Source organism: Mixophyes fleayi, chromosome 6, assembly GCF_038048845.1.
Source record: "Mixophyes fleayi isolate aMixFle1 chromosome 6, aMixFle1.hap1, whole genome shotgun sequence".
Lineage (NCBI taxonomy): Eukaryota > Metazoa > Chordata > Amphibia > Anura > Limnodynastidae > Mixophyes > Mixophyes fleayi.
In genome coordinates, this window is record NC_134407.1 from 141,846,672 (window position 1) to 141,865,375 (window position 18,704).

The 18,704-nt window shown below is 40.8% G+C and overlaps 1 protein-coding gene across 1 annotated transcript in view; it reads left to right on the top strand.

Annotated features, from left to right (window-relative positions):
• The window catches only part of RTEL1 (regulator of telomere elongation helicase 1), a 74,130-nt gene that overhangs the window by 12,541 nt on the left and 42,885 nt on the right, over positions 1-18,704 (top strand). Inside the window, exons 11-15 of the mRNA XM_075176621.1 lie at positions 6,088-6,166; positions 17,622-17,719; positions 17,815-17,870; positions 18,105-18,179; positions 18,303-18,378. Coding sequence (XP_075032722.1) covers positions 6,088-6,166; positions 17,622-17,719; positions 17,815-17,870; positions 18,105-18,179; positions 18,303-18,378 — 384 coding nt within the window. The remainder of the gene's footprint in view (positions 1-6,087; positions 6,167-17,621; positions 17,720-17,814; positions 17,871-18,104; positions 18,180-18,302; positions 18,379-18,704) is intronic.

The following is an 18,704-nucleotide window of genomic DNA, read 5'->3' on the forward strand; positions in this document are numbered from 1 at the left end:
TCATAGATCTGGTAGGACTGGCTCCTCCTTGGTTCTTTGTCACCGGTTTTGGTGAAGAGAAGTGCTCTGCTTCACTCGGTCACTTCTCTTCTTTTTGCCAGAGTTATCTGCAAGGTTCCGGAGATACAGAAATGCAGGGGATTTTATTCCATTTTTAGTTCCAAAACCAGACTGTTCCTTTTGACCCATCCTGAATCTCAAAGGCCTCAACCAACACCTTTGAGTGGACAAGTTCCGGGTTGAATCGCTTTCGTCTGTAATCAAAGGGTTGAAACTGTGGGAGTTCCTAGCATCCATAGATTGATATCAAGGATGCATACCTCCATGTTCACATTTGGGAAGCTCTTCTATGCTTTACGGTTGGGAGCTCCCATTACCAATTCCGAGTGCTCCCTTTCAGCCTCTCCACAGCACGGAGGGTGTTTTTAAAATTATGGCAGTCCTGGCAGCATGTCTGCAGACTCTAGGGGTCAACATCGTCCCTTACTGGTTAAAAGCTCGTCAAGTCCGCTTCTGAACCAGCATCTGGCTCTCGTGATGAGATCCTGGAATTACATGGGTGGAATATAAATTATCCCAAATCCCAGTTAACTCCTTGCCAGTCGATGAATTTTCTGTGTCTTCTCATGACAACTGATCGACAGAGGATTTTTCTTCCGGAGATCAAGGCCTGTTCACTACAGGCTTTTGTGCAGAGCATACTCTGTCATGCTCGACCATCCATGCTCTTGGGCATGAAGCTTCTAGGACACGTGGTATCTATTTTCGAAACGCTTCCCTATGAATTGTTTAATTCCAGAACTTTCCAGTGGGATCTCCTCCGCCAATGGTCGGGATCCCACCTCCGTTTCGACTCGCAACGGATTCAGCTCTCCTCAGAAACTCGAATATGGCTGCAGGGTCTTTGGTCTAACAGGGAGGCTTCCCTGCCAATCAATGTTCTGGAACTGAAAGCCATGGTTCGTCTCCAATTGGAAAATGCAACGACTGTGGTATATATAAACCGTTGGGGTGGAACAAAAAGTGTAGGTGCCATGCAGATGGCGACTCAGATTCTGTCATTGACAGAAACATTTGTTCCGGCTATTTCAGCAGTATTCATCCCGGGAGTGGAAAACTGGGAAGCAAATTATCTCAGCAGGCATTCAATCCTTCTGGGAAAGTGGTCACTTCATCCTTAAGTCTTTCAAGATCTGGTCCAAAGATAGAGGCACCCAGATCTAGACCTCGTGGTGTCGAGTCACAACCACCAGGTCCCAAGATTTTGTGCAAGATCTAGCGATCCCTTGGTGGCTGTTTCTTCATCAGGAATTACCTTGGCTGGAATTAACGGCATGGCTGTTGTAACCGACTTCTGGCGGTCCAAGGGTTTTTCTTTCAAAGTAGTGGATACAGTAATGCGGGGCAGGAAACTGGTTTCGGCTCGTATATATCATAGAGTGTGGTTCGCTTATATCAAGTTCTGTGAGCATCGCATTTGCTTTCCATTACCCTTCAGGATGTCCCGGTTTCTTGCATTTCTGCAGGATGGTTTGAAGGCTAGTCTTCGACTAAGTTCCCTAAAGATGCAAGTTTTAGCCCTGTTGTTTTTTTTTTTTTGTCTTCCAACGTCGTTTGGCAACCCTGCCGGATTTGAGAATTTTTTTTCTTCAAGGAGTGTTACATGTTCAGCCTCCTTATGTTCTACTTTTGGCTCCATGGGACCTCAAGCTAGTACTTGATGTTCTACAGGGCTCTCCGTTTGAACCTCTGGATTCTGCAGAACTGCGTCTATTGACTTGGAAGGTGTTATTGGCTAAAGCATCGGCATGCCGGGTGTCGGAACTGGGAGCACTATCTTGCAGGGCTCCTTACCTATATTCCACGAGGATTCGGGAGTACTTCAGACTCTTTTTTTACTGAAAGTGGTCTCGGGGTTCCACATAAATCGGGATATTGTGGTCCCGGCTTTTTAAGGAGGGGGTGTCTTCATCGGGGCCTTCCTCTTCGGCTTCTCTAGATGTGGTCAGAGCCTTGCGTATATATATGTAGCTAGGACATCGTCTTGTAGAAAGACTGACTCTCTATTTATGCTATATGACTCTCATAAAAGGGACTGATTGCACATCAAGCAGACTATAGCTCGTTGGCTCAAATCTATAATTAGGCTGGCTTATGTAAGCTCAGACTGGCCTGTGCCTGATAGGATCACGGCCCATTCCATTCGTTTGGTGGGGGCATCGTGGGCTGCTCGTCACGGGGTGTTTGCGGATCTGCTCTGTCGGGCAGCCACTTGGTCCTCTGTGCACACCTTCACCAGATTTTACCAATTAAATTTGTTTGCGTCCTCGAACGCCAGTTTTAGCCGCAGTGTTCTGTGACCGGGTTGTCAGAGTGGTCAATCCCTTAGGGGGCTGCTTTAGAAAGTCCCCATGGTAGCAGTGTCCCCTAGATAGGATGAATAGGATGTACCCAGATCTTAACGCTGTCACTGCCTGTATATATTTGTATAGGTTTCTTTGTAGTGACGAAAGATGTTTCTGTCCGGAGTCTATAGATATGTGTGCTGCCAGCACACATACTCCCTGTAACCTATGAAATAAAGAAAACTTCAAGAAAACAAATACAAATTCACTAACTAAACAGCAAGTACTGCGGAGCAGTACAAGATAAGTCCAACTCCTTGGGCACTTGGCCTTAATGACCTTCCCATTACCCAAAAACCAATTCTTCTGGTATCTACAGCTGAGACGTGCACTGAATGTCCAATCTCCCGAAGGTTTGCTTAATATGTCAGATTCTCCAATTAAAAATATATTGCGATCTGTAGGGTCAGACTATTTCTGTGCTCTATGCCTTATTGTTATCGCAGGTGTCCCCGCGAGGCTTTGATCTGCTCAAAATAAAATGGGAAACCGTACTAGGGGTTCTTCTTTCTGATGAGGAATGGAATATGGTAGTGGGCAGTACTAGACATGCCACATCTTGTCTTAGGTTTCAGCAGATCCATTTTTACATTGTACACAGAATAAACATAACACCAACCAAGATGCACTCGATGGGACTGCGCACCTCTTTGGAGTGCCCCAGGTGCGGTATCACTGAGGTAACTTTTTGGCATCTTTTATGGTCCTGTCCAGTCCTTCTGGGGCCAAATATGGGACTGTATCTCCTCCACGCTACCTGTGACCTCTTTGTTATGCCCTAAGATCTGTCTATTTGGCACTACACTAGCAGAAATTTAAGTAAACCACTCTTCAAATTTATATTTACCTACCTCCCTGGCTAAGGTTATTATAGCTAGGGGACAGCTGGCAACTGAACCACCTGGTGTACCTCATTGGATCAATCTGGTTACTGAAGTATGGAGGCATGAGCAATTGATGTATGAAAGTAGAAAGTCCATACATAAATACCATAAGATATGGCACCACTGGTATGAAACAAGTTATGTTATACCTGTTATGTCACCCCCCTCAGGATGATATGGTGGGTTTGGGGAATCGCCAGGTAAATGGTTAGCTCTCAGCACTGTGCAGCTTCAATTGATCTGACCTGTAGTGTAATAAAAGTTTACAAGATATCGCTGTATAATGTTTATAGCGACATAGACAGAGATACTGAGGGTGAAATAAGTATTGAACACCAACATATTTCTCAGTAAATATATATTTAATGTTGCTATTGTAATGAAATTTACACCAAATGTCAGCAGCAACACTTGCAATTCATACATGCAAAGAAATCAAACCATGGATGTCCATAAATTAAGTTTTGTTTAATAATGTGAAATGACACATGGAAAAAGTATTGAAGGCATGGAAAGCAAAGACACCAGCAGAAATCTATCAGTAATTAGAAAGCAATTCTGCCAGCTGGTTCAGCCACAACTGGTGGACTATAAAAAGGTGTCTCATTACGAAGGTGTCGCACAAGAAACATCTCATGATGGGTAAAAGCAAAGAGCTCTCTAAAGATCTTTGCTACCTTATTGTTGCAAAAAATACTGATGGCATTGGTTACAGAAGGATCTTTAAACTGCTGAATGTTCCAGTAAGCACTGTTGGGGCCATAATTCGGAAGTGGAAAGAACATCATTTCACCATAAACCGCCCACGGCCAGGGGCACCTCGCAAGATTTCTGACAGAGGAGTGAAAAAAAATCAGAAGAATTGTCCAAGAACCAAGGACCACTTGTGGAGAGCTTCAGAAAGACCTGGAATTAGCTAGTACAAGTGTTTCAAAGAAAACAATAAGTAATGCACTCAACCACCATGGCCTATATACACGCTCGCCACGCAAGACTCCTTTGCTGAAGAAAAAACATGTTGAAGCTCCTTTAAAGTTTGCTGCACAACATTTGGACAAGCCTGTGAAATACTGATAATATAGTGTGATCAGATGAGAACAAAATTGAACTCTTTGGATGCCGTAATACACATCATGTTTGGAGTAGAAATGGCCCTGCACATTACCCCAGAAACACGAGGTGTCAATATTATGGTGTGGGCTGTTTTTCTGCACATGGTCTTGGCATATTGCATATAATTAATGGAAGGATGAATGGAAAAATGTACTGAGACAATCTTGATAAAAATCTACTGCCATCTACCAGGATGCTGAAGATGAAATGAGGGTGAACATTTCAGCAAAACAATGGTCCCAAACACACAGCCAAGGACACTCTCAATTGGTTTCAGAGAAAGAAAATAAAGCTGAAACCTTGAAAATCTATGGAAGGAACTAAAGCCCACGGAACCTTCAAAGACTATTTGCGTTTTAGAATTTGGCAAAATCGCATCTGAGCAATGCATGTGACTAGTTTCTCCATACAGGAGGCATCTTGAAGCTGCCATAACCAACAAAGGCTTTTGTACAAAGTATTAAATAAATTTCAGGAATCATGTTCAATACGTTTTCCCTGTGTTATTTCACATTATTATACAAAACTTAAATTATGGACATCTATGGTTTGATTTCTTTGCAAGGGTTGTTGCTGACATTTGGTGTAAATTTCATTACAATAGCCACGTTTTATATATATTTACTGAGAAAAATGTTGATTTGTTCCAATAGTTATTTCACCCGCTGTAGATGTTAGTTAAATATGTTGTTTGTATTTTGTAACTAAAAATCTCAATAAAAATACTTTATTCAACTCATTGGGCACTTAAACTAAAACTGATGCTAGTAGGGGTTGCAGAGGGAAGGAGTCAGCAGCAAAGTTAGTAGTTAACTATTTAATTGCCATTTCCATGCGCTCTCATACAAACCGGTAGCAGTGTCCCCAGATGAATTCAGAGAGAGAGATTTAACGTAAGTACAAAAAGCCTTGCTTGTTCACACGGATGTTTATCCTGTGGGGGTTTTCAAGTACTTGCCACACCTGTTATTTGTGCGTGATCTGTTACGAATCCCTTGTAATGCATCTTAAGAAAAAAAAACTTTTAAATGTTACACTTTTTGTAATTTTAGCCACCACAGAGCTGTTAAAAAAAAATAAGTCTTGTTTGCATGTAACTGCCACATCTTTTAGATAAATACTCATCGAAGGAATTATTGGCTGTTCTTATGCTATATGAATTATATGGCTAGGTTTTTACTGATAGGTCAAAAGGTAAATCCACTACACACAAAGAAAATCCATTCTATGTGAAGGAGCCCTCCAGGTTATATTAGTTTAAGTGTTACGCACCACTGAATCAAGATTTTGCAGAAATCCACACAAGTACAAATAATGAGGCATCTCCCAGTTAAGTACAAAAAATAAATGTAGTTTTGCTATTCTGTACATGTCAATAACGCCGGGTTTGTGAGGCATCCAAAGAGGTAGATAGAGGAATCACTAGTGAAAGTATATAGAAAATTCTTACAGATAAAATAGAATATATATTTGTCACAATTGTCTGATGCATATGAATGTCTTCTACAGAAATTGAAAGCCCAACAACTATATTTATATTTACACAGTATATTTCCATATGTTACCTTTGATGAATTGCAGTGTGCAAGAGAGTTTTGTTTCTGCAATTAATTTCTTCTTTGAATGGTACCCTCCACCGCTGATAACTACAGCTTTGCTCTCTCTCTCTCCCTCTCTCTCTTAAGGAGCTCTGCTTCAGCTTGAGAGATCCATTGATGCCATAGTACTTCCAGCCAGTGGGGCTGGTGTCACCAGAGAAGGGAGGCAAGTGACCCTGTGATTTTTTTATTTTTATTTTAAATTGTATTATTACATTTTAATTCTTAAACAAAAAATACTACAGTGCCAAAAGCCTACTGACAGCTTCTTCTCCCAAAACCTAAAATTCCAGTCGTTAACACAGCCATCCAAATCACAGAGAAAAATAAGTGACCTGTTCAACATTTCAGTCTTACAAAAGCAACCAGCATAAGCTTTGGATATAATTGATTGATACTGCATAAGGGTAACATTCAAGTCTACTAATATGTATCACAATGCAACCTATGGATTCACTATGAACCAATGACATCACTGAGTTACTTCATGAGACTTCAACCTGTCCCTTCACTAGGATCCACTGACATCAATGAGGTGCCTGTGGCTGACATAGTTGATAGCATTGCTGCCTCGCAGCACTTGAGGTTTTGGTTGGTTTCTGATTATGGTGCAATATGTATGTGGTATGTTCTCCTCATCTATCTTGAAGATATCTGGCTTCATCATACAGGATGCATACATACTAGTAGATTTATTGGCTTCTGACTAATTTGACTGTCTTGTGTGGGCTTCTGGGTTTCTTTTGTGTGCGTATGGTAAGGAAATTGTAAACTCCAGTGCTTATACTGTGCTGCTTAAAAAGGTGGGCTGTCCAGAATGCCAATGGAGGTAGATGTGACTTTTTCCACTCTGGCAATAATCAAAACCATGATGAAGTGGGTTGGTTGTCAAACTGTAATTTGCTCTGGTTGGTTCTTGAGAGCAACTGTAGTGAGAGAACAAACACCAGGAGGCGCTAAAGTTTCAACAGAGCCAGGGATGATACCACAATTTTACCATGCACTGCACAGAACCAGTGCACAGTTAATTTCTAGTTTTAGATGGAGAACCCCTTTAATCTCAGAATATTCAAATGAACTAGGACATCCATAATACCCAATGTGTGCAATTTCTGGTTTAATAACGCATATACAGTAAATGTAGTAAATTGTCTTTCATAGTGACATGAACATTTGAAACTGGAAAGTGGAGACTAATGTTGAGCAGAGGTACTAATGTGTAGTAATTTCAATAAATACATTTTCTATTACATGAAAGCATCATTGGAGCCAAGAAAACTGGCGGTGAATGAATCTGATATTTCTTCCTTTGCCATTTTTTTAAGCTAGAATCTACCAACCCAACAATTTTAGATTTGTGAATATAAATGTGTAGTAACTTTAGTACACAAAGTAAGTCATTGAGCAAGGTATGGGCCATGTTGGAGTTCTAGTGAGAGCCCTACTTTACAATAATGTGGTATTTGGCAAATTTAGTTTCTCTAGCACTAACAGTTGGGGAAAGCTGCGGACCATGGGGTATAGAAGGTGCTGTGAAGTGAATGCACTACAAACTTGTCTAGCCTGCTCCCTCCCCTCTTTGCCCCACCTCTGGCCGGAAATCCTCAGGTTTTGTTTTTTTTAGTGTCCAACGGAGTAGGGCACTTATTAGTTTAATCTTTATTTATTTATTTTTTTTTGCCTGCATTATTTTTTTCTTTTTAGTGTTGTTCAATCTGTGAAAGCCGCGGACGCAGACAGAGAGCACCTTTTGGCACTTTAGTGCTATCCCCCATGAGGATGCGGACCCCCCCCAGGAAAAGGGTTGCCCGCCATCAGAATGGCTCTGGGACCCGGTCACTGATCAGGGCAGAGTCGCGGACCATCCTGGGGTTTGCGGCTGCAGGTTATCGGTCTCCTTTGTGGAGGGAAGACGGAGCTGCCCGAGGTTCATGCCTGCCTGCCAAACGTGCTTCAAATCATTGATGTATTTCACCTGCTCCAGGTGCCAATCTAATATGGCTGGTGGACTGTCAGACCCGGTGGGCCTATGCACTACTTGTGAGTCTGAGGGCCTAGGTCAGCGTTCTTATTGTCGGCAGAGGCGTGTGTCTCTCTCCTGTGGTGGCTCCAGTCTGGGAACCTGAATCAAGGGTGCCACCTGATTACATGGATAGTGGTGACAACAGATGCCAGCCCTTTCAGGCTGGGGCCGGTCACTCGCTCCAATCGCGCCTGGTCCCGCAAGGAACCTCGGCTACCTATAAATGTCTTCGAGCTGAGAGCCATTCTCATTGAGCTAACTCAGGCACAGGCTGTTCTGAGGGTTCAGCCTGTCAAGGTCTAGTTCAGTGTTGGCTAACCTGTGGCACTCCAGGTGTTGTGAAACTACAAGTCCCAGCATACCCTTCCAGCAATAAACTGCTATATATTGGCAAAGCATGCTGGGACTTGTAGTTTCACAACACCTGGAGTGTCACAGGTTAGCCAACATTGGTCTAGTTTAACAATGCCACCGCGGTGGCTTATATAAGTCACCTAGGAGGAACCAGGAGTTCACTGGCGAATGCGGAGGTTGCAAAAAAAATAAATCTTGAAATAGGCGCAGTGGTGAGTTCATTGCAGCTGTGTTTATCCCAGGTGTCCAAAACTGGGAGAAGGACTACTTTAGTCGCCATGCCTTGCATCCGAAGGAGTGGTCTCTCCACCCGAAGATATGCAGCCTGATTGTGCACAGATGGGGTCTCCCGGAGATAGATTTAATGGTCTCTTGGTTGAACTGCAAAGCGGCCAAGTATTGTACCAGGATCCTCGGACATTTTTGGTGGATGCCATGACTGTTCTTTGGCCCTTCAAACTTTGGTACGTCTTTCCTCCAGTTTCAATGCTTCTAAGGCTTATGAAAAATTTAAGGCGCGAACGGGTGCAGGATTTTTGCTGGCTCCTGATTGCCATTGACTGTCCTGGTACATGGATCTTCTCAGCATGGTGCATCTTACTATGAGAGATCTGCTCAACATGGTCCGCTCTTCAACCAAGACTTGGCATGGTTGGCTTTGACGGTCTGGCAGTTGAGATCTTAACTTTATCCGAGAGACCTTTATTTCTCAAGATTATTTGTGCGATGGTAAGGGCTAAAAGTCGTCTTTCTCCAGTAACTATCGCAGAATCCGGAAGTCTTATATTGGCTGGTGCGATTTCAAAAAAGTTCCTACCTTTTCCTTTAGAGTACCTCGATTGTTGGCCATCCTCAGGAGGGTATGGATAAGGGATTGCGTTTGGCACCCTTTGAGGTTCAAATCTCCACATTGTCTGTCTACTTCCATTGAGGATTGACTCTACTACCGGATGTGAAAACGTTTTTGCAAGAGGTTCTCCATGTGCAACCTTATTTTGTCTCCCCGGTGGAGCCGTTGGACCTAAATTTGGACTCTACCTTTGAGCCATTGGACTCGGTTTCCCTTAAGTTACTTACATGAAAAGGGGTCTTTTTGCTGGTCATTTTTTTCAGCCAGGAGAGTTTGAGTTGACAGCTCTTTCATGTCGCTCTCCTTTTCTTTCCTTTCATGATGACAGGCCGGTACCTTTCTACCTAAAATAGTTTCTAGGTTTCACATCAATGAGGATATTGTCATTCCTGCTTTTTCTAGAGAGCTTAAGTCCAGCGGTCAGGGATCGCTTATGCTCTTGGATCTGGTCCGCAGATTTATGCGGATAGATTGGTGTCAGTCAGCCGGTGTTATATGATGTACGAAAGTGTGGCTGGCCAGCCATAAAGCAGTTGACCTCTAGATGGATTATGGCTACCATTCATCAGGCTTATGTCTCTGAGGGTGCGCTGGTTCTTACTGCCCATTCAACTAGGTTGGTTCGTTCTTCTTGAGCGGCGTGGCACAGGGCCTCTGTTGAACAGGTGTATTGGGCTGCTACTTGGTCTTCTGTCCACATGTTCAGAAATTTGTATCGTTTTCACGTCTTTGCTTCTAAAGATGCAAGTTTAGGCCATAAGATTTTACGTGCCACTCGGTCTGAGCATTCCGACCCATAGGGGCAACTTTGGAGTGTCCCCATGGTCTGCAATGTCCCCAAACTGTAGTGCTAGAAAAAAGATTTTTGTACTTACCGTAAAATCCATTTCTCTAAACACAGCTGGGAGACACTGCGCTCCCACCCTTTTTGTTGTTTTTAACAGTTCATTGTGTGTTCTTGAGAGGGTAAAGTGTGGAAAGATACCCAAGTTGGGCTACACCACAAACAAAGAGTTGTTATATAAAAGTTGAATGGATTACATAAATATAGGGCCTATTTCATTGTGCCTTACCAAAAAAAAGACCACTACAGCAGAGAGCCATGAGTGGTCCTCTGTGGCCACTCTTCTTCCCTCCCCTTCTCCCTTTCCCCTTATCATCATCATTTATTTATATATATATATATATATATATATATATATATATATATATATATATATATATATATATATATATATATATATATATAGTGCCAGCAAATTCCGTAGCGCCTTACAATTGGGGACAAACATAGTAATAGACAATACTTGGTAATACAGACAGGGGTAAGAGGGCCCTGCTCGCAAACTTACAATCTATGGATCAATGGCAGTCAGATACATGAGGTTAAGTCTACATATTGCATATTGGTCCAGCTAGAGTTCAAAAGTAAAAAGTGCTTTGTTTGCTATATGATCCAGTCACACAGCAATGTTGGTCAGGTGGTCAGAAGCAATGTTGGTCAGGTGGTCAGAGGGTTGTTGTGTGAATTGCATAAAGAGGTGGAATAGGGTAACCTGGGGAAGTTAAGAGGGTGGTTGCCCAATATTATAAGCTTGTCTGCAGAAGTTGGGTTTTGAAGGTTTGAAGACTAGATGAGTCTTACAGTACAGGAGAGGGAATTCCACAGAGTGGGTGCAGCTGGAAAAAAGTCCTGTAACCGGGAATGGGAGGATGTGATAAGAGTGGAAGAGAGACACAGATCTTGTGCAGGACGGAAGTGTCTATTTGGGAGATATTTTGAGACAAGTGAGGAGATGTATGTCATTGCAAGTTTGTTGATGAGTTGTTTGTTAGTAGAAGAATTTTATATTGGATTTGTTTAAAAACAGGCTACCAATGTAGAGACTGACAAAGCGACTCAGCAGAGGAAGAATGGTTTGCAAGGAAAATGTTAGGTAGGTTGGTGGGTGGGAATATTATTAACTCTGGTTTTTGAAAGATTGAGTTTGAGTTGGCGAGAGGACATCCAAGATGAAATGGCATAAAGATAGTCGGTAACGCAAGACAACACGGATGGCGAGAGGATAGATACATTTGGGTATCATCCGCGTAGAGATGATACTGAAATCCAAAGGAGCTTATTAGTTTTCCTAGAAAAGTAGTATAGATGGAGAACAGCAGAGGACCTAGCACTGAGCCTTGTGTTACTCCAACTGATTGAAGAAGCGGAGTAGAGGTGGATCCAGAGAATTTAGTAGTGAAAGAGCGATTAGAAAGGTAAATGAGAACCAGGATAGGACAGTGTCTTGAAGACCTAAGGATTGTAGCGTTTGTATGAGAAGGGAGTGGTCAACAGTGTCAAATGCAGCAGAGAGTTTCAGGAGAATTAGAACAGGCCTTTAGTTTTAGCAGTGATCAAATCATTGATAACCTTAGTCAACGCAGTCTCTGAGTGTTGAGAATGAAATCCTGACTGAAAAGGATCCAATAGGTTATTTGTGGAAAGGAATCATGTGAGTCAAGTGTAGGAGAGTCTCTCTAGAAGCTTGGGTATGGGGGCTGAGAGATGGGACTATAATTTGAGAGAGAGATTGGGTCAGAATTTTGTTTTTTTCAGAATAGGAGTAATCACTGCGTGCTTGTATAATGACAGGAAGATACCATCATACCAGTAGAGAGTGAGAGAGAGAGATTACAGATTTTAGTTAAAGGAGGAGTGAGCACAGTAGACAGGGATTTAGAGGTAGAATAAAACGAGTCTAGAAACTTCCTCATTTGTGGGATTAAATGAAGAGTGTGTGTCAGAGTGCTGAGAAGGAATTGAGCTGATTGCTTGTGAAGAAAGATTATACCATTTTAAGTCTGATCTTGTCCTTGAAGTAGAAAGCAAGATCTTGGGCACTGATAGTAGTTTGGGAAAGTATTTGAAGATTTTATGTTATTTTTAGTATGCCACCGCCAAGATGTAGTATGAAGAGTTGCTGGAGCTACTTGATCGAGGGCTATTGCTAGGTATGGTGAAAATGAGGTACTGCCATATCAGGGGAGGAGAATGAAGAGATTGGGGAGAGAAGGTGTTGAAGAGTGGTGGAAAACTGTTGAAGGTTAATGGAGTTAAGGTTTTTGCTGGTATGAAAAGGCTTGGTAGAGATTGACAGCAGAGAGGTTAAATTAGTTGGGTTAAGCTTGTAGCTGATAGGGTGATGATCCAAGAGGGAGGTGTGTTAAGATAATCAGAAACTGAGCATAGTCTAAAGAAAACAAGATCAAGGCAATGGCCATCCCAATGAGTAGAGGATTCAACCCACTGGGAGAGGTCAAGAGAGGCGGTTAGAGAGAGTAGTTTAGAAGTAGCATTGGAAGTTGGATTAGCAATAGGGATTTTAAAATTGCCCAGGATTATGGTGTGGATGTCAGAAGATAAGAAGTGAGGGAGCCATGCAGAGAAATCCTTGTTGGTGCACTCCAGGGGGTCGATGGTTCACAGCAACATGCATAGAGAATGGATTCAAAATCTGAATAGCATGTACTTCAAAAGATGTGGCCATAAGTGACGGGACATTTTGTAGAGCTGTGAATGTGCACTGTGGGGAGAGAAGTAGTCCAACCCCACCTCCTTATCTGCCTCCAGGTCTGGGGGTGTAGGTGAAATGGAGACCACCATGTGAAAGGCTGCAGGTGAGGCAGTGTCTGATTGTGTAAGCCAGGTTTCAGTTATTGCCAGAAGGATGAAGTTGTTTAAGAGGAAGTGGTTGTGTATGGATGTAAGTTTCATTTGAAGGACTTTGGAAGAACGGGGAGACAGATGCCCATCATAAATTAGTCATCAATAAATCACAGCCAACATAGGTTAAAACAGTAGATAACAAATTCCTGTTACATACTTTTTAAACACAGTTGCATGGATGAGATGTACAAATGAATGAGGTTCAGATAAGCCGAGGATAAGATAAGTAGTACTTAATGAACATACCTGGAGATGAGAAGAGAAGAATGATAGTTAGTTTAACTGTACATAATTAACCACTTTATGAGAGAACCCACTTGGTGTAGAAAACACAAGTCTCCCCTAAAACAAATGTTGTGCAAGAAAAGTAGGGTGCAGGAATTTTAACACACACTTACATTAGGTCTGCTCTGAAATGACAACAAGAACAGTGGTGGCTCTGTAAGTGCTGTTTGTTGGCATTGCCATAGAAGTTTTGCTTTACAAATATTTATATGTCAAGAGGCAAGCCACTGTAATCCTTCACGTGTGCATTCTGGATATAGATTACTTGATATGCATCTCACTTATAAGTGACATGCATATCAGATATGCCACTTAAGTGACAGTATGCTTTGCTTTATTTTGTGAGGTGTAAATTTTCAATGTACATAAATTAAATATTCTTTAGTAGGGTAATGAAGAGCAAGAAATGTATTGTAAAAGAGGTGTAATTTGTAACACAGGTATAACACTGGCATACTTATCAGTACCATAAGACTTGTCACAAGAAGTTACACATATGTATTCCTGTTTATGGTTCAGGAGATTTTAATATATTAAAACGTCATCAACCAGTCATGTATGGTTTGTTTACTTAGCTGTTGTCTGTAGGGGAACGCTGGTTGGACTCTGTGTGGAGTTACACCACTTTAGCTTTTCTAGATGTGGATGTCTAGTGGGGTGTTGCAAAGAACTTGTGCCAAAGAGGTTTTGGGAGCTGATGATTGTGGGGATTGGTAGTAAAGAAAATAAAAATATGAATGGTGAGTAAAAATAACAAATGATAGATGAAACATACTAATTTGTATTTGAGAAAAATCTTAATGGCTAGTGAAACAAGAAATTGCAGATTGTTATTATATAGAAATGATATAAAAAGGGGGAGACAATAAGGAGAATGATGTGAAATACATTATATTTTACAGTGCTCCACACACATCTTGCACAAGACACTGCAAAAGATTAAATTCATGCATCTCCTGCATTGACTATTGCAATACCATCCTTACTGGGCCTTCCCGAATCAGACTCTCTCCCCAACAATCTATTTTGCATATAGTGGCTAGATTGACTTTTCCTTACATAACGCTCCACTGCTGATCTGCTCTGTCAATCTCTACGTTGGTTGTCTTTTTTTTTTTTTTTACCAAATCCTATGTAAAATACTTCTACTAATATACAAGACCATCAACAAAACTATACCAACATACGTCTTTTCGGTTCTATGAAAAAAAAACAAGGAAAATAGCTCAATGATAAAACTCCACTGACCTAAATGCCCACTAGAAAAATGGTCACACGCAAAATTGCTCACACAGAAAAATACCCACATATAGCAACTTGTTATTACTAGATAAGTATATTCATTTATTGCTATACAAAAGTGGCCTGTGTATGAAGAGGGCTTTAATGCTCTTGAGTATAAATGTTTGTAAGGTAAATACATGAAATCGTGAACAGTTCTTTATCAACAAACTTTATTGAGAACTGGGAAAAAAAATAATATAAACAACAATTATTTAATACTGCATTTTTAACCCATAATGAGAGGAGCCCTGACATTAAATAATGTTATAAATAATAAATCGGTTAAAATTCTGTATTGCAGATTTGCCAGTCTTCTTAAGTAATTTAGTTTGTCTTCTACTTGCTCATATTGCTGCACAGAAATGACAACCATGCCATGGAGTGGAATAGGGAATTAAGAGCATTGTGAAATCCCTGACAACAGTGTGTAGTTTTTGACGATCGTTCCAGGACTGCATATACGTAGAAAAGAAGTATGTGAGCACCTCATTATAGCTGTTTTCATCTGGAAATGTGTCAGCAAGCCTTCTGACATCATAGATTGGAACAAAGGCTAATGCAGCAATAGACTTCAGTGTAATTGTAAGGTTCGTATTGGTTTCATATTCAGCCTTCAAGCCAACATTGTTGATTTTCCTAATGAGACTCTGACACAAATGAAAATAACACCCTTTGACCTCAGCATGTGGAAAGGCAATCCTAATTGCATACATACAAGCCTTCTGAGGTTTCAGATTTGGAATTGATAGCTTCATTATTTCAAACATTCTATTATAGGTGTCCATGTTCTTTTTTTTACTAGTAAGATGTATATACATGGCAGATATGAATTACCCACCTTGACATGCCACGTGTACAGATGGTAAAACATATTTGGCACTTTATCAAAGGTGCCATCTCCATATATGGTATCTTTGTTCAATTCCAGCATAAGAGATCTGTCACATAATACAAGAATTATGTGGAGTATCCACACCTGAATTGTGAAGAACCAATTTACTATACTGTTCAGGAATATCAAAATTTATGTTTTTTGAATTGGGCAAATTACTGTGTGTTCAATGATAGAGAAGACTTCTTGCGAGAGAAGATTGTCTGATCATATGGGCCAATAAATTATTATTTTAACCCTGACAACACATTTCCTATCACATTGCGAGGAGTTGCTCTCATGTCTTGCCTCATTTTGCTTCTGGCAACGTTTGCTGCTGCTTTTTTGTGGACATGCCCTCTTCATACACAGGCCACTTTTGTATAGCAATGAATTGATATACTTATATAGTACTATTAAATTACTATATGTGGGTATTTTTCTTGTGGGCATTTGTGTCAGTGGGGTTCTATCTGTGAGCAATTTTTATTTTTTTTTATTTTTTTCATGTGAGCTTTTTTCTGGTTTCCCATCTCTTCACTTGTCTCAAAAGATCTAACAACTCAACACCTCTGCTCTGCACAAGATCTGCGTCTCGCATCCCCACTCATTACATCCTCCCATTCCTGGTTACAGGACTATTTTCAGGCTGCACCCACTTTGTGGAAATTCCTCCCATGCACAGTAAGACTTTCCTTTAGTCCTCAAACGTTCAAGCATTCTCTGAAAACCCAACTCTTCAGACACGCTTATAATTTTACTCAACTACCCTCTTAACATCCCTAGGTTACCCCCCTATTCCACCTCTTTACACAGTTCCCACAACACAACAACCCTCTGACGCCCTGACCAACATTGCTGTGTGTTTGTCCCTCATATAGCCCACTAAGCTCTTCTTAATGTTGGAATCTGGCTGGACCAATATGCAATATGTAGCGCCTAAACTCATGTATCAGCCTCCCTTTGTCCCTTAGATTCTAAGCGTGCAAGCAAGACCCTCTTATCTCTCTGTCTGTATTACCCAGTATTGTTTTAATACTGTGTTTGTTTTCAGTTGTAAAGAGCTTCGGAGTATGCTGATATATAAATAAATGTTGATGATTATAAATATATTACAAAATTGAGAGATAAAATGAGACTAGTGTAAAAGTTTGGGGCTTGAGAACTGGACAGAATTATTGGTTTACGGTAACTTACACGTTTTTGTAATGCAGCATGTTTTCGAATATGCCATTTCTATAACTTAAGTATGAGCACTGTACCTTTTTATATTAAATCTATACCTATACGGTAGCTTTAAAGCTATGATTAAATAAGTTGTGTTCTTTATAGTTCACAATCAAATTCTTCCTTTGTAAATACATGCAAGTGCTATTTTGTGTACTAAATTTAAACATGTCCACATTAACTCTCTAACTGTGACAGAATGGTTTTAGGTTGATTTGGGGGTTATACATCACTGGAATTTGTAATGTGTGTACTTGGAATCACAGTTTCATTTGTAAATTATGACTTGACTTGACTTGTTCTGCTTACAATATTAGTTTAATAAATCTATTCCTCTGAAAGATGGCCAATTCAACACTTTGTTCCACACCTACTTTCTCCATCCTATTAGCTTAAGTTGAATTAAGCAATTGATCTAAAAAAAAATTCTACCCAGCACTACAATATTAGTGTTACACTCACTTCCTACATGTAGTAAAGGGGCAATACTCCACCACTTCAGGCACCTAATCAACAGTTATTTCTCCTGAGAACACAAAGAACTTTGATTTTCAGCTCGCTTTTACACCTCTTGTGTGACGAGTTCTGATTGGATGGCTGCCTCCAAATTAGTTTAGTGCTCTCTACATTGGAAAGGGCTGTAGTGTCGGAGAACCTGAATTTAAACCTACCTCCTCTGGCATTTTATCAGGTATTCTGACAGTCTGTTTGTTGTGCTGAAGGTGCGTGTTACAGTATAATTTTAATTTAATTTTAATAATTTAATTTAGCCAAGCAAAAAAGTGGAAAGAAAAAGAGTAAAGCATTCTCAGTGGTGAATTGGTAATGCTAGAATGTATTTGCTGCATGTACTCGGGTCTACCTCGAAGTACAATGTCTTCTGTACCTTTGTGTGATAGGGGCATGCCTTAGTTTCTTCAGGGTTTTAATCATTGCATTCTCATCCAGCTGGGGTGGTTCGCGTTCATATAATACTAAGATTACAAAGACAGTTGATTATCCCATCCTCTCTATGCAGTTACATCTTTGAGCTGTTTGCATCTGCTGGTATCACATATGAAACAAAGTCTGGTCTACTGGAATTACTGGAGCAAATCATACAACACGTGGGTGGAAGTAAGCAATCCTCTGGTAGTGATATTGACTAGGCCTAATCTGTGATGTTATACCCAAGTGTACTCACAATATAAATGAAATATCTGTTGTTTCAGGTTCTGGGGTCTTCACGAACACTCTAGGGCTACAGAAGCTTGTGGATATTATCCAAGTAAGAAAGATTGTTCTGAATCTTTAGATTTATCTAATAAATTTGTATCTCAACTAGCTACCTGCTGATTTGAGTTTGTATGTATCGTTATGTTCTTTTGCAATTTTACATATATATTAATGAGAGGTACACCCATAGGTCTGCTTTCTGCCCTCTTATCATCATCATTTATTTATATAGCGCCAACATATTCCGAACTCTTATCTCTTATCATGTGCCCTGTGTTTTCTGCAGATTGTGTTTAATGTTGAGCTCCCTGAAGGTACGACTGGCTCTGCCAGAAGCCCCCAAGTCTCAAAATACTACAAGGTGAGTCTCCCAACATCCGACAAGTTTCCCAAATATCTTTGTGATACTGTATAGCTCTCCAGTCTGATGTTATCACTACTTGTCACATAACCTTCCTATGTAACCGTATGATTTCTTTTCCAGGTTCACTTCCATGTAGACAGCAGCCAGAGAAAAAAGCCACGCGGTGATGTGTGGAGCAACAGCAGGAAACAGGGAGGTGAGAGCGATATGTGATGGGATTACTGAGATGCTAAGCACCACACAATGTCAGGCTAAACACTGTGCGGGGGACATGCTCATGGACGTAGATACAGATGTCTTTCTGTCACTCTAAACACTAACTCTGGGTGTTAGGAATCCGACAATAGGGCAATACATTTGGAGCATTGGCTGTTCTGACATGGATGAAGAAATTACACAATCTGTATAGAAACATGCACTCATGTATAAGGACATACACTGTTAATGAATAACAGATCCAGCAAGAGGTGGCTTCATTATATGTTTGATAAAAGCTGTCAAAGTGGTAAATCAGTTTGCATT